The sequence below is a fragment of the Scyliorhinus canicula genome, chromosome 17 (assembly GCF_902713615.1).
Source record: "Scyliorhinus canicula chromosome 17, sScyCan1.1, whole genome shotgun sequence".
NCBI lineage: Eukaryota > Metazoa > Chordata > Chondrichthyes > Carcharhiniformes > Scyliorhinidae > Scyliorhinus > Scyliorhinus canicula.
In genome coordinates this window covers 113,640,178-113,655,961 of record NC_052162.1, presented here as the reverse complement: position 1 = coordinate 113,655,961, position 15,784 = coordinate 113,640,178, and the positions used below count along the sequence as shown (strand labels likewise).

At 44.9% G+C, this 15,784-nt stretch overlaps 1 protein-coding gene across 1 annotated transcript in view; it reads right to left on the bottom strand.

The window, feature by feature from the left end:
• LOC119952156 (oocyte zinc finger protein XlCOF6-like) overlaps positions 1-15,784 on the bottom strand; it is a gene marked incomplete at its 5' end in the record, with an annotated part of 43,757 nt that overhangs the window by 2,380 nt on the left and 25,593 nt on the right. The window contains 2 exons of the mRNA XM_038775750.1: positions 63-633; positions 1,755-1,774. Coding sequence (XP_038631678.1) covers positions 63-633; positions 1,755-1,774 — 591 coding nt within the window. The remainder of the gene's footprint in view (positions 1-62; positions 634-1,754; positions 1,775-15,784) is intronic.

Genomic DNA, 15,784 nt, shown 5'->3' with positions numbered 1-15,784 from the left:
TGAGAGCAGGTGAAAAGCCTCTCTCCAGTGTGAACTCGTTCATGTTTCCGCAAGCTGCCGACGTGAATGAATCCCTTTTCACACTGAGAGCAGGTGAAAGGCCTCTCTCCAGTGTGAAGTCGCTGGTGTGTCTGCAGGCTGGATAACCGAGTGAATCCCTTATCACACACAGTGCAGATGAACGGCTTCTCCCCGGTGTGAACTCTCTGGTGGTTCTGCAGGTGGGATAACCGAGTGAATCCCTTCCCACAGTCAGAGCAGGTGAACAGCCACTCCCCAGTGTGAACTCGTTCGTGTCTCCGCAGGCTGCCAATGTCAGTGAATCCCTTTTCACACTGAGAGCAGGTGAAAGGTCTCTCCCCAGTGTGAACTCGTTCGTGTTTCCGCAGGCTGCCAATGTCAGTGAATCCCTTTTCACACTGAGAGCAGGTGAAAGGCCTCTCTCCAGTGTGAAGTCGCTGGTGTGTCTGCAGGCTGGATAACCGAGTGAATCCCTTATCACACACAGTGCAGATGAACGGCTTCTCCCCGGTGTGAACTCTCTGGTGGTTCTGCAGATGGGATAACCGAGTGAATCCCTTCCCACAGTCAGAGCAGGTGAACGGCCTCTCTCCAGTGTGACTGCGTTGATGCCTTTCCAGCTCGTGCGGGGCTCTGAATCCCTTCCCACAATCCTCACATTTCCATGGTTTCTCCATGGTCCGGGTGATCTTGCGTCGCACCACGTTGGATGATCAATTGAAGCCTCGTCCACACACAGAACACGTGTACAGTCTCTCCCTGCTGCGAATGGTGCAGTATTTTGTCAGGCTGTATAACTGATTAAAGCTCTTTCCACAGTCAGTGCTCTGTAACAGTCTCACACGGGTGTGTGTGTCTCAGTGCTTTTCCAGACACACCGGTTTTTAAAATCTCTTGAAGCAGACAGAATAGACAAACTTTTCTCCTTTTCGATTCAAAGGCCGATGATCCCAAGAATTGAGTGACTCAGTCAGTTCTTGACCGGATATTTAGTTTGAGATATCGGCCTCAAACTCCTCTCGTTCGAACTTCCTGCAATCAGATTTTACAACAGTAATCATTGTCAGTACAGGATGGAAACTCAGAACAGACAATTCTAGTTTCTATCGAACATTCTTTCCTCTCTCATTCCCCAAAACACTAAATCTCCATCCCACACACTCTCCCTCCATTCTCACTCTGCTGTATCTAATATTCACCCTCCCAATTCTCCTGAAGGTGCTGATTCAGGCTGATTGACAGATCCCTGTTTACTGTCCCCTTAAATGTCAGTCATCTCCTGGGGAAACCAGCTCTTTAATTGTGAACATTAGGTCAGAGACCATCCTTTTAGCCAGACAAATAAATGTGTCAAGCTGAGGGAGCAAAGGATGTCAATGTCTTTAAGAGAGAGAGAGAGAGACCTGGGCCAAGCTTTCCAGAGTCTGCACCCTCCCTGGATTCAGTTCCTTTCCCGTCAGTTGCTGCAAGTGACCAATTGAAGGTGAGAATGATAAAAGAAATGGAAAGGGGGAGAAAAGAAAGTGTTTTACTCACAGATGTTGAAGACAGGAGTCTGTGTGCAGCTCAAGCTCATTCAGGGTTGGAGGAACAACAGCTTTGCTCGACACAAACCTCCATGTCCAGCTTCCGCATTGAGACAAGGGGGGGGGGCTCTGATTGGCGGAGAAGCAAAGTCCTTCCGGTCCTCCAATCTTCCCATTGCGCACCGCGGGATTGAGCTCACCCTGCACATGCGCAGATTCCCCTCTTCCTGAGACATGCGCAGTCCTGGGTTGGGGCTCCTCGCTCTGGCCGGAGCTGTCAGTCGGTTGCCTTGAAACCGTCATGACGATGTGCTGGGGGAGAGGGAACAAAGGGAGGGGGCGCATATGCCGTGTACTCGCGCACAAATGCACTGACGTCACCGCGCAACGGATTTAGAGGACGAGTTCCATTGTGATGTCACAATGTGGAGGTTGGACAATGAGTTTCAGACTAAAACTTCCTCCATTGGGCAACATTTGGGAGCAAATCAATGTCTCCCCCTTTCAGAAGGTCATAAGATATAGGAGCAGCATTAGGCCATTTGGCCCATCGAGTCTGCTCTGCCATTCTGTCATGGCTGTACTCATCCTGGATTTAATTCCACCGTACTGACAGTTCTTCATTACCCTTCAACCCATTACCAATTAAACATCTGTCTTCTATAAATCTGGATTTTGCCCTTTACATAAATTGTGTGACATTCCTGGAAGTTTGCCAACTGGAGCTTTATTCTCAGTTAAATTCAGCCCTCAGCTCCGTCGCTGCCTGTCATTGACATTAGCAATAGAGAGACAGAAAGGTGCCCGAGGCTCAAATGGGAAGTCAAAACTTGTGACTCGAAACCAACACCTCAACATTTGTCAGTCAAATCCGTGTTATTTATACTGGGGTTTTTATTAATAAATTTAGGCACTGGAGGCAAAGGGTAACTTTCACTTTCTAACTTTGTATTGTCTGTAGTGTCAGCTGTGGCTCAGTGGGCAGTTCTCTCACCTCTGAATCAGAAGATTATGGGTTCAAGTCCCAGTCCTCCTCCTCGCAGCACTGAGGGAGTGCTGCACTGTCAGAACAGCTTCTTTCAAATAAGATGTTAAACTGAGGCTCTATCTGTCCCTATCATGTGGATGTTGAAGATCCCACAGCCACTATTTTGAAGAAGAGCAGGGGAGTTACCCCTGTGTCCTGGTCAATATTTATCCCTCAGTCAACATCACTAAAAACGGATGATCTGCTCATTATCACATTGCTGTGTGTAAACTGATTGCCGCATTTCCTACATTACAAAAGTGATGACACTTCAAAAGTACTTAATTGGCTGTGAAGCACTTTGGGACGCCCTGTGGTTGTGAAAGGTGCGATAGAAATGCAAGGTTTTCAATTGAAAATACTGATCTTGTTATCGAGAACATAATTGATTTCAGTCACCCCCAACTTACCATTTAATAAATTCATTTTAGGTTGGACAGCACTTGAATAAATTAAGACAAATGCAGAATTCTCTGGATAGTAAATTCAAAAATAAGTTTATGAGAAGAAAAAGGTTTACTGAACTTTAAGGCATTGACTTTTCCAACTTCATGTGGGTGATCAGTCTATGGAAGCGTAACCCCCTCTGGCTCCTTCTTTGACAGTAATTCTTGTGGAATTCAGCCTCGGGAGTCTGGCTCCTTCTTTGACAGTAATTTCCTTGGAACTCGGCCTCAGGAGTCTTCAGTACTTGGCCAGCAAGGAAGACCTTCAGAACCTCTACTTTTATCCCCAAAGTGACCATTACCTCACATCAGAGTTGAGGATGTTGTAACATGACAATTGGTCAATTTGGTGACTAGATTAATTGAATTGGATCCCCAATTACTGACACCACTTTCTCTCATTGACGTAGGCAGGAATATAATAGAACTGTTTCATACTATCCTTTTATCTGCTTTATAGAATCTCTTATTTTACAACATCAAATGATGAGGTTAATCTGTCCTTGAAGGTCTCTCTTGTCAGTACATTTAGCGTCATTACACAGTCCTTTTTTAAAAATTTATAAATTTGGGACTACCCAACTATTTTTCTCCAATTAAGGGCAATTTTGCGTGGCCAATCCACCTATCCTGCACAATCTTTTTGGACTGTGGGGGTATGACCCACGCAGACAGGGGTAGAATGTGTAAATTCCACATGGACAGTGACCCTGGGTTGGGATCCAACCCGGGTTCTCGGCGCTGTAAGGCAGCAGTGCTGACCACTGCACCACCATGCAGCCCAAAACATTCTTTACATATACAGCAATTAAGCTTTTAAAGAAATTTAGAGTACCCAATTAATTTTTTCCAATAAAGGGGCAATTTAGCGTGGCCAATCCACCTACCCTGCACATCTTTGGGTTATGGGGGTGAAACCCACACAAACACGGGGAGAATGTGCAAACTCCACACGGACAGTGACCCAGAGCTGAGATCGAACCTGGAACCTTGGCACGTGAGGCAGAAGTGCTAACCACTGTGCCGCTCTGCTGCCCTGCTTTTACATTTTTACAGCAAATAAAAATCAGTCTTTTACGAGAACTACTGATTCATTATTGATTGATTCATTGTAACTGAATTAAGGATCAATCATCTGTTACTGATTGGTGGCTAAATAAAACAGTAATCTTTAATTAATATATTTGGTCACTCCAAGGTACACTGGTTGAAAAAGACAGTTTGTGAAAGACAATAACTTTATTTCTTACTCATCTTGATTGAATTGAACAAACAGCCTTGTGGTTGAGCCAGACATTGGCACAATTTAATGTTCTCTTACTTGTCAAAATTATTGAAGAATTTATTTGTTTCAACAATTAATGCTCACTCAGCAGTGTCAAAGCATTCACGTTTATACAGTATTAATTTCTGAAATAAAGATCTTGTCACATGTTAGAGTTTAACATGGCTTCTCTAGAAACCAACTATTTTCTAATACAACTGACAGGTAAAAGATAGCTATTTAGCGTAAATATTAAGCCCCAGTTTTAAATACCCATTTTAAATTAAGGATTTCAACACTTATAACCTCAGGTCGTCTCAAAACATATAGCTTCAATAGAACAGCGACACAAAACAGCATGACACAGCGTAACTCCATTATAGAATAAAACAGCACACTTTACTGAGTCCATTGTTCTGACAAATACATTTGCAAGACAGTGTGACATTAAAACACAAGCCATACCAGATATCATTCCAAGGACAGGGCAGGCACCACAGAAACATTAAGGTGCTAATGTCCACAATGTGGAAAATAGCAAAGTCAGCAGAAGTCTATTTTAAACTGGTTGTGATAATAGCACAGAATCGCATTCCATAACATACACAAGTATTCAGATATGAAACATTTAAAGCTAATGTTGCACATTGAAGATTGACAGCTAACCGTCAAATCAAACTCATTTGATTCTAACCTAAACCAATTGGAATTACACAGGGATGTAGATAGATGGCTAAAGACTGATATGATTTCGTATAACCGTGAGGGTCCATACGGCCATCTTTATTCATGAATCATTGATACTTTGATCTAAACTATTCTCTGTCTCTATACTTTCGCTTTTCCACTCTAACTCTTGAAGTAAATGCAAGCTGTTTTGCCGTATGCAAGAAACCATTTCTGTATTATTTGAAAGTTAAATTATGTACAAGTTGCTTCTCTTTAAGTCCTTTTTGCTGGCCGGACTTATTAGAGAATAAGATTTAAGCGATTCTCAATTGTAAAAAAATAGAGGCAATAAACGATTCTTGTTTGCACGGGAGAAGTTTAAACTCAAATTTCGACTGAGTTTTAGTGTCGCAAGTGCCACTAAATCTGCATGGTAGATCTCGACAACTGGCGTCGTTCGGCAAAAGGGGAGGAGCCAGCCAGGAAGAAATCAGAAGACTGAAGAAAGACCAGAAGGACGGAAGACCCAAAGAAAAACGGCTAGACTGCGGTAAGAAATATCTTTTTCACCCATTAAAAGGCTGAAAGCCGCATCAATCAGTGCTTCGACCCCTAGAAAGGACCTTTTTACAGACTGTGTTAATTCAATCGGGTGCTGGTCGTTGAAACTAAAATAAAACGGGACTGAAAGAATTGTCTCGCTCGTGTACACAGATACACAAACATAGTTGGCGACCAAAACATTGGGTGTAAGGTTGAGTTTATGGCGGACATGACTTCTAAAATAGATTCAGGACCTTCAAATGGTAGAGAACTACTTCCCACAACGTCCAAAGGAGATGGCGCTGTATCGGATGTCTCTATTGACGATATATTGGGTGATCTTAGATCTTTGATTTGTAGCTAATTTGGACTGTCTGAAGTTGCAAGAAAGATTGAATCAAAATATCATATTCCCAAAGGACAGTGGTCCCTTGATAATATCAAGAAGGCAGGGGGGAAACCACACGCTTAAATAGAGGAAAACATATGAAATGGTCTTTTACAGCAATGGCACAGCTCCAAAAACATCAAGAGACAATCACAAAAACTAAATTCGATCATGACCTTAAGATCACTAAAGATAAACTAGCAGTTGTTGAAGTTGTTGAAGAATTACGAGATGCAAAATCTAAACTTGAACAATGTGATCAGATTAAAACATTATTGCAAAATGGAACCTTTAAAGTTCAACAACAATCATTCCAAATTGATGAACTCCAAAAGAAAGATACTGACTCAGAATCTAAACTTCAACAGTTAATATCAGAAAATGATGGTCTGAAAAGTCAAAATTGCCAGTTACTTGAGGAAAAATGTATTTTGGAAAGTGACATGGACACCATGAAATGTCATAACAAATTACTATCAGACAAATTAACAGCTCAAAAGCCTTCAAATCTGTCTTTAATAAATCAGCTGAACTCTCCAAAGCAAACAGCGCCACCAACGGGGAGAGCTGAAATGATTTTAACTAAGGCCCAAGATATACCAGTGATATCTAAACCAAATCCTACATTATTGCAAGCTGCTACTGACATGAAAACAATTAATACACTGATCAAAGTTCCACAGGGGGAGTCTGACAAAATGAACTATCTGTCAAGGACACTTTTACCCCAGAACAAACCGTTTTCTTACTCTGAGACCGACCATGAAATGCTGCTGGATCCGATCCAAAAGCCTCTCATGGCAGCTTTAATAGGCTGTGAGATTTTTAAATAAGAAAAGCCTGTTCGGTTAAGCAACGAGTCTCATGGCAAACAAAGTGTAATACAAATTAACCCATTAAGCAACAAACAGCTTGAAGTTGAAGTGATAAAGACAACAGCCTGGGTTTTAAACCATTTAAAAGATCTATCAAAAACCCATGTTGTCACTGGTTTAAAACCAGAACTGTCTGCAGCTTTAAACTTGATCCTACCCAGACCTCAGTCCGAAACCGCCTCTCCACCTCCGTTACCGACAAATCTGTCCAGAAGAGATATGAAATTCCTTTCTCGTGTTGAAGACGGCCATTTTGCAAGTTTCAGATTTCATGATTACAAACCGGTCTCCAACGATGAAGGCCCGCCTCCTGGCTACAGGGATACGCCCGAAGTCACGTATCGCTAAAAGTTGCCAAGAACTGTTAACTTGAGAAAACTGTCATTATTTTGAATGTTGCTTTATTAATTTTAAGAAATTAACAAATATTGTTAGCTGTGCTTTCTTTAGCAGAATCAACAAATTTATCTACAGAAAACCAAGTTCATTCAGCACAAGATTGGTTCAGTCATATATTCCATGGGTTGTTGTGTTTGATATTTTAAAATAAATGTTTAAAATTAGTTTGAAAATTAAAACTTCAGACAATGTGGAAGCTGTTTTTGAGGAAAGTAACTCTGATTAAAAGCAAATCCATGGACAGAACACATTGTTCTAAGACACTTGATAACGGGAATTTGGCAGCAATCCAACTTTTACTCTCAGTCCATTTGAGTGACATATATAAAAAACGATTAGAGATACAAAGGCATCATTCCAAGTTATCCACCCACTATACACCCATTTTTGTTTCTGCAGGAACATTAACCCTTTCAACAAGCTTTTGTGCATAATCCAGAAGATGTCAAAGACTTGACAACTCACATCCAATACAAAGTTTAAAAAAAACTTTTTTTTTAATAAACGTTTTATTGAGATATTTCTTTGGCATTTCAACAACAAAATCAACAATATACATAAGAAAAATATAAACATAGTGCAAATTCCACCTTCCTCTCCCACAGTTCTTGCTATTACTTACCCCCCTAACCTACGCGAACCTAACCCCCTCCCTCCCTTTCTGCTGACGATTAGTTCACTGCAAGGAAGTCGATGAACGGTTGCCACCTCCGGGCGAACCCCAGCAGAGACCCTCTCATGGCGAACTTAATTTTCTCCAGGCAGTGGAAGCCAGCCATGTCCGAAAGCCAGGTCTCCGATTTCGGGGGCTTTGAGTCCCTCTACGCCAACAATATCCGCCTCTGGGCTACCAGGGAAGAAAAGGCCAGAACATCCGCCTCTCTCTCCTCCTGGATTCCCGGATCCTGCGACAACCCAAAAATCGCCACCTCCGTACTCATTGCCACCCTCATATTTAATACTGTGGACATGGCATCGGCAAACCCCTGCCAAAATCCCCTCAGTTTAGACATGCCTAGAACATATGGACATGATTCGCTGCCCGCCCCCACCCGCGCATTTCACCTGTCCTCCACCCCATCCGGGCCACTGTCATGTGAGCCCAGTGAACAACCTTCAATTGAATCAGGCTGAGCCTGGCACATGTTGCAGTAGTATTGACCCTTCCTAACGCGTCCACCCAGAGGCCCTCCTCTATCTCACCCCCCAGCTCCTCGTCCCACTTTTGCTTCAGCTCCTCGGTTTGCGTCTCCTCTGAACCCATAAGCTCTCTATATATGTCCAAGATGCTTCCCTCCCCTATCCATCCTCGAGAGACCACCCTATCCTGAATCCCCCTCAGCAGAGTGGGAAGGTTGGTATCTGCTTCCGCAAAACGTCCCGTACCTGTAAATATCAGAATTCATTTCCCCCAGCCAATGCAAACTTCTCCTCCAGCGTCCTCTTACTCGGGAAGCTGCCTTCCAAGAACAAGTCCCCCATCCTCTCAATGCCTGCTCTCCGCCAAATTTGGAACCCCCGTCCATCCTCCCCGGGGCAAACCGATGGTTGTTGCAGATTGGGGACCACACCGATGCCCCCTCTGCTTCCACATGTATCCTCCACTGCCCCCAGACTCTCAGAGCCGCCACCACCACTGGACTGGTGGAGTACCGCGCCGGGGGGGGACGGTAGGGGCGACGTCACCAATGCCCCTAAACTTGTGCCATTGCATGAAGCTGCCTCCATGCGCACCCACACCGGCTCATCCCACACCAGCCACCTCCTAACCATGGCTGTATTAACCACCCAGTAGTAATTGCTGAAATTCGGCAGCACCAGCCCACCATCCTCCCGACTCTGCTCGAGCATTGCCCTCTTCACCCGCGGGGGCTTGCCCTCTTCACCCGCGGGGGCTTGCCCTCCCACACAATGCCCACGATAATCTTATTGATCCGCTTAGAAAAGGATCGCGGGATGAAGATGGGGAGGCACTGGAAAACGAAAAGGAACCTCGGGAGGACCATCATTTTTACCGACCATCCTACCCACCAGAGACAATGGGAGCGTTTCCCATCTCCGGAAATCCTCCTTCATCTGGTCCACCAACTGGGCCAGGTTCAATTTGTGTAGCCTGTCCCAATCCCTCGCCACCTGAATACCCAAGTACCTAAATATGTCCCCTACCATTCTAAACGGCAGTTCCCGCAGTCGCCTCTCCTGGCCTCTCGCCTGAACTACAAACAACTCGCTCTTCCCCGTATTAAGCTTGTACCCCGAAAACCGACCAAGTTCCCCTAAGATTCGCATAATTTCCCACATCCCCTCCATTGGGTCTGAGACATAAATCAGGAGGTCATCCGAATACAGCGAGACTCTGTGCTCCACACCCCCCCCCCCCCCCCCAACCCCCCGGGACCAACCCCTTCCAGCCCCTTGAGGCTCTCAGAGCAATTGCCAGCGGCTCTATCGCCAGCGCAAACAGCAGTGGGGAGAGGGGACATCTCGGTCTCGTCCCCCGGTGTAGCCTGAAATATTCTGGTACAGCAACCTAACCCAGACAACAAAGCCCCTTCCAAACCCGAACCGCTCCAGCACCTCCCACTCGACCCGGTCGAAGGCTTTTGCCGTGTCCTTCGCAACCACCACTTCAACTTCCTTACCTTCCGGGACTTGTGGGAAGAAACGGGAGCGTCCGGAGGAAACCGACACAGACTCTGGGAGAACATGCAGACTCCGCACAGACAGTGACCCAAGCGGGAATCGAACCCTGTTGGGCAGGGATGCTTTCAGCAGACATTGTGTCCCAGGAGCAGGTAGGGTTTGTACTGCTGGGGAATAGATTGTGAGGGGTTTGATGGGGGTGTCTGGGGCATAACGTTGGGAGTTGGGGTGATTGCAGAGGGTTAAAGACAGATCGGAGACAGAGATGGGAAGGTGGTGGGGATGTGTGGTGGTGATCATCAAAAAGGGGTCAGTGATTGAGAAAGGAGGATCAGTGATCATGTAGGTTGGGGTGGTCATACCATGGGAGCTTCCTGCTAAGGAGGTTCTGTTGCGGCAGGGGCCCAGTCACAAGGTGAGAGAAACAGGTTATCTGGGGGTTTGGGAGAAAGCATTCCGGCTCCTCAAGGCCCATGAGGAGTACTGGAAGGGCAAAGCAGTCCTCGCCTACTTTTAGCTGGTGCCTTTTCAAGGCCCGAGAAACTTATTTGGCCAAATTTAAATTTTAAATGGAGCCAGAATATGAGTCTGCAGCCTCATTAATAAATTAAAATGAGTAACTCACCTTCTAGAACAGATTGGTTAACTTTCACCGACTTATAAGAGTCACAATCGCACAGCAAGAAGTTATTCAGCCCATCAAATCCTTGCTGGGTCTTTGTGGAACAATCCAATAAGTCCCAATGTACCTGTTCTAATCCCATAGCCCTGCAAGTTTATTTCCCTTAAATACTGATCCAAAATCCTGTTGAAGTTATTTGTTGTTTCCACTTCTGCCGCATTGCTGAGCAGAGAGTTCCAGGTCATTATGACTCGTTGTGAAAAAAAGTTCTTCCTCACAACCCCCCCCTCCCCCGGCCTGCCGATAGATTTTGCCTTAAGGGCAGAATTTTGCTGTCCAAAACAGGGCGAGAACAGAGGATGCATCTATTAAAACCAATAATGGGTATATTCGAGGTGGTTTGGTTTGGGTTTGAGATATCTTAAATTTCTACATCCCACTCAACCCAGACCCAGCCATTTGTTTTTTTTAGATAAAATTTGCCTCAAAAGATTTGATTGCCATTTGTCTGCTGTGGCTGACCTTAACTTCTTTTTCACAATGGCATTGCTAATAGCACTTTCTGCAAGGGTAGTTGTTATTGCAATTAAACATCAAATCAAACACAGGACATAAATAAGTTTAAAACCGTGAGAGTTAACTGACCTGCCTGAAAAGCTTGATAAGCTCTTATTCAATCCATCTTTAGCCTGATACATCAATATCTGCAGCACATTGTCCATTTTGCACAATTAGATGGACAATCTTCAACTTTTGTGACCTACTTTGTGAGCACATCATTGAAGATGTATCAATTGGCCAATTCATTGAGCAATCATAGAAAAGTTGAGGTTGTAATGATTACACAAGACATGGACATCAGACTCAATGATTGTCTTTTCATTTCTTGACAGACGTACATTAGGGTTTTGAAATACAAACTTTCAAGTTAGGTCAAAATATACAAAATGTGATAAGATCGAGCTTGTTTGTTGACTTCCCCGACTTAAATGCTCTCTTTTCCATGCATTTGTGAATCTTTGCTGTCGGTGTCTTCATCAGCCTGCATTGGTTCCTCATTGTCGGATCCAATAAGATTATGGGTATCTCCTTGAGACTGACAAGAAGCATTGCTGTTATGATCACAGTTATATACTGTTGCAGCTTCTTGCTTGATAACATTGCTAAGAGCTCAAAGTTATGCCAGTAAGACTCAAACTGCTACAAATGTTGCTGCTGCTGGTTGTAAAACTGAAAATGGCAATACTTTGAGTTTGTCACATCTGAATGCTTGGAGATTTTCAATGGGTTATCATCGTTTTCAATTTGGTTTTAAAAGGCACTTGCCGAATGGTTTTTCCAAAACCATTTATCACAAGGAGGTAAATTCCATTTGCTCTTTCAAATTTTGGTTAAACATGCTGAGCACTGATATTTGAGTAGTGTTTCGCCGGGTTGTTAATGAGGTCAGGGATTTTAAATAGCCGGCTGTCAAACATTGGGGAGGTTTGATGCTCTCGTTGTCCCACGCCTGCATAAAACCCATTCGCAAGTAACCATGTTTCTCATCCATGATGTTTGGCTGTTGGGTACAAGGGAATGGTTCCGGGGATGGCAGCCTTGTACCTCAACGTGCCAGGTCAAGGAATAGCTCTGAAACTAGTGATGCTCTGCCCGATGGTACAATATCTAACTTTCCGGCACATGTTATGTCATTCTGGGGGAGGGTAGAGTTGAGTGGCCAGATGTGTATTCTCTGGGGAATGCCGACCACAGTTGTGCCTATTTACTGATGTGTAAGGGTTGTCTTCTGGGTGGCCAGAAGGGCAATAAACAACTACTAATGGCTCTTGCATGTTGAAACCAGACAGAAGAAACTGTGTCATGCTGGAGCCCAGGATCCAATATGCAGCAGTCTTAAACGCTCACGACTTTTAGTATAACTCAGACATCTGACACCAAGAGTTCTATAGAGATATCCTGAAGTAACCGTACGCTTCATTGTAGATCAGTTCTGTAAACTGCACAAATATAGGCAATGGACTCGTGCACCACCCACAAGATCCAGCAGATTGTCTGGCACATAATCTAATGACTTTGGGAAACATTATTTGCACTCTGCAGCTGAGCAAAGGTGCCAGTCCAGGCTCCTACTTATTCTCTGCCACCACCACCATCTAGTTCTCTCATTCATGTTCCGTGCAAAGCCCAGTACATCATCCTCAAACTGACGTTGGGGATGGATGTAAATCCGCTGGTGATAGAGAAGGAGTGAATGATACAGGGTGCTGTGAGGTGCGATCATTAATTATGGGGTTCACTGTAATAGCTTAAAAAGAGGAACACATGTTTGCATGATAACTGCAACAAAACACTTTCAAACTAATGCTCCATAGCTAATGACATGGCAATAGGAGTGTGTGTGTGACATGGCAATGGGTGTGTGTGTGTGTGACATGGCAATAGGAGTGTGAGTGTGTGTGTGTACTTGTGTGTCTCTGATACACCAGGAAGGAGGCCATTCGGCCCATTGTGCCTGGGCAGGCTCCTTGAAAGACCGACTCATGTCCGACTGCCCTGATCTTTCCCCAGTCATTTCTTTCCAACACAAGTATTTATCCAATTCCCCCCTCCTGAGATTTATTATTCAATCTGCTTTCACCGCTCTTTCAGCCAATCCAGATCCATTTTTTCTTCATGTCTCCTCTGATTCTTTTCCCAAACACCTTCAGACGGGAGAGTGAGTGGAACAAGGAGAACAGGAACAGGATGATTCTGACCAGCAGCGTGGGGAAGACGTTAAGCTTCACCCTGGCCGACTGCCTCTATTGTTTTCAGGTGTAAGTCAAAGGGGAAGTTTGTCAGAATGGGGGAGGGTGGGGTGGGGGGGGGGGAGACTGAAGGAAGGTGGGGAAACCACAAGAGAAGAGGAGGGAGGTAAAATAAAAGAAGAACACAGCTGAACCAAAGGGGGGAGGAAGGCTGGGGGGCGGGTGGGGGACAACGGGGAAGGGGGAGGAACTATAGACCGATCCAGAGGACAGTGAAATGTACAAAGAGTCAGTTACACGAAGGACAAAATAAACCTCTATGTACAATAAAGTAAATTAGTGCGAGAAAGAAAAATGTGATGTATATACACAACTCTTTGTAAATTTGAGAAATGCCAATAAAAAGATTTTTTAAAAAAAGAATGGATTCAGACAGGGTTGTTTCCAGGCTTACCTTTTTCCATCCTGCAATGCATCATCTTTTGTGGAGTCTGAGTCAAAAAGCTGAGGTATTGGATATTTGAAAAGCACAGAAGAATGAGATGCAAAATATCCACCCTACACATCAGCCCGGAGTGCAATGGAATACTCTCCACTTGCCTGGATGAGTGCTGCTCCAACAACATTCAAAAAGCTTGACACCATCTAGGACAAAGCAGTCCACTTGATTGGCACCTCATTCACCACCTTGAATATTCACTCCCTCTACAATCGACACGCAGTGGGAGCAGTGTGTGCCACATACAAGATGCACTGCAGCAACTCAGCCAGGTTTCTTCAACAGCACCTTCCAAACCCCCCAACCTCTGCCACTTGGAAGGAAAAGGGCAGTAAATGCATGGGGGCACCACTGCCTGCAAGTTCCCCTCCAAGCCACACACCATCCTGACTTGGAACTATATCGCAAGACATCCCTCATCACAATGCAGAGAACCTTATTGTCTGATGTTGCATTCCAGGTGTTTTTCGCATCCAACAAACTCTTTCTTCCTCAGCAACCATATGCTGCTTTGTCCATTAGCTCTTGTGGGAGGGTTTTTACAGTCCCAAAATAGGGAACCCTCCTTGACGATCTTTTTACAAAAACACCTCTAATTCATCATCAGACAATGAAGGTGCTCTGCATTGTGATGAGGCATGTCTAGTTTTATGCCCATCAAGAGTTAGGAAATCCCCTTAAATACTCACTACAGTCTTTAAAAGCTGTAACAGTCAATTATTTCCTGTACCAGTGATCTCGACTAACAGAATGCTGTACATAATTAACATTGGAAGGGATTGGAAGGCCAATGGTGGGCTGCCTCTGCCACCGCAAAACACCCGCGGGGGGAGCAGAAAATCCCACCCACTGTGTCCATAGCTGGAAAATATAGATAGACACTGACCACTCGGTCCCGAGTTACTGACCATGATCCGATCATGGCCTCTACCACCTCCTCCCAGGCCCGGTTGACATCTGTGGACGACAACCTCCTTCCCACCTCGGGGAACAGCGTGCCCCACCTCTCCTCCATGGCATCCAGTAAAAGCTCGAGCTTTGTATCCGTGAATCTCGGGGCCTGCTTTGGAATTGCACTAGTGCCACGTGGTGTGAGTGCTGCCACATTAGCATGTCCTAAATGGCTCCGGCAGTCACGCCCCCATCAGGACTGGGGAACACCTCCCATTCAGTCCTGGTGTCTACACTTAGCCTCTCAAACAGAGAATTCTGCCCCTTGTTCTTTGCTTCCTGACTTGATTCTCTAAATTGGGGAATTGTGGTCCCTGTGACATCACACTGTCGGGTATGATGCCATTGTGACAGAGTTTCGTGTTGTCATGGTACCCACCATGTTTGTTTACATCATCCCGCATCACCCGTTTCCATAGTTACCCAGTTTAATTTGCTGTTGACAGAATCTTTCCCATTGATTTGGTGTTCTACCTGCCAATTGCTCAGACAGTAAACGATTGCTAATGAGTGAACATTATATCCAGGCACTCAGAACAATGATCGTGACTACGTGGATTATATATTGTTGGGCAAATGGTAAAATACACGGAGCAGTTCGTTCTGTTTCTGTCGCAGAGATTGATGAAGTGACTACTGGAGAAATTGAAGAAATTATCTCCGGTGGAGATCATGGCACAACGTGTCAACGGTCAAAATACCTCAGCTGCTGTTGTGTCTGCAGAGGAGATCGAAGTTGGAACCGAACAGCCAGATGAGGAGCTGAACCTCCAGGCCCTCATGTCAGAGATCAAAGGTCAGCTGTTGTGGAGGAGGGTGATCCTGGTACCGAGCGGCCAGAATGACCAGCAGGATCTGGGAGTTTCCCTGGAGATCAGCGAAGGTGTGAGAGACTGTCAGATAATCGAGTGGACAAGCAGCTCATCTGAACCAATGGTTAAATCTCTTACTCCAGCTGTTAATCTTGATGACATTGAATGCCACATTGAACTGCAGGAAAATAGTGTCAATGGCAGTAGTGATGTGGAAGACAGATCTGCCGGTGAGGTCTCCTCGGTTGTCATCGATCATCATCCAGAGGACCAAGCGTCACTGCTCAGCAACACCGAGGGAGCCCTCTGAAATGGCCGAGCAAGCCACTTAGTTGTATGCAAGAAGGTG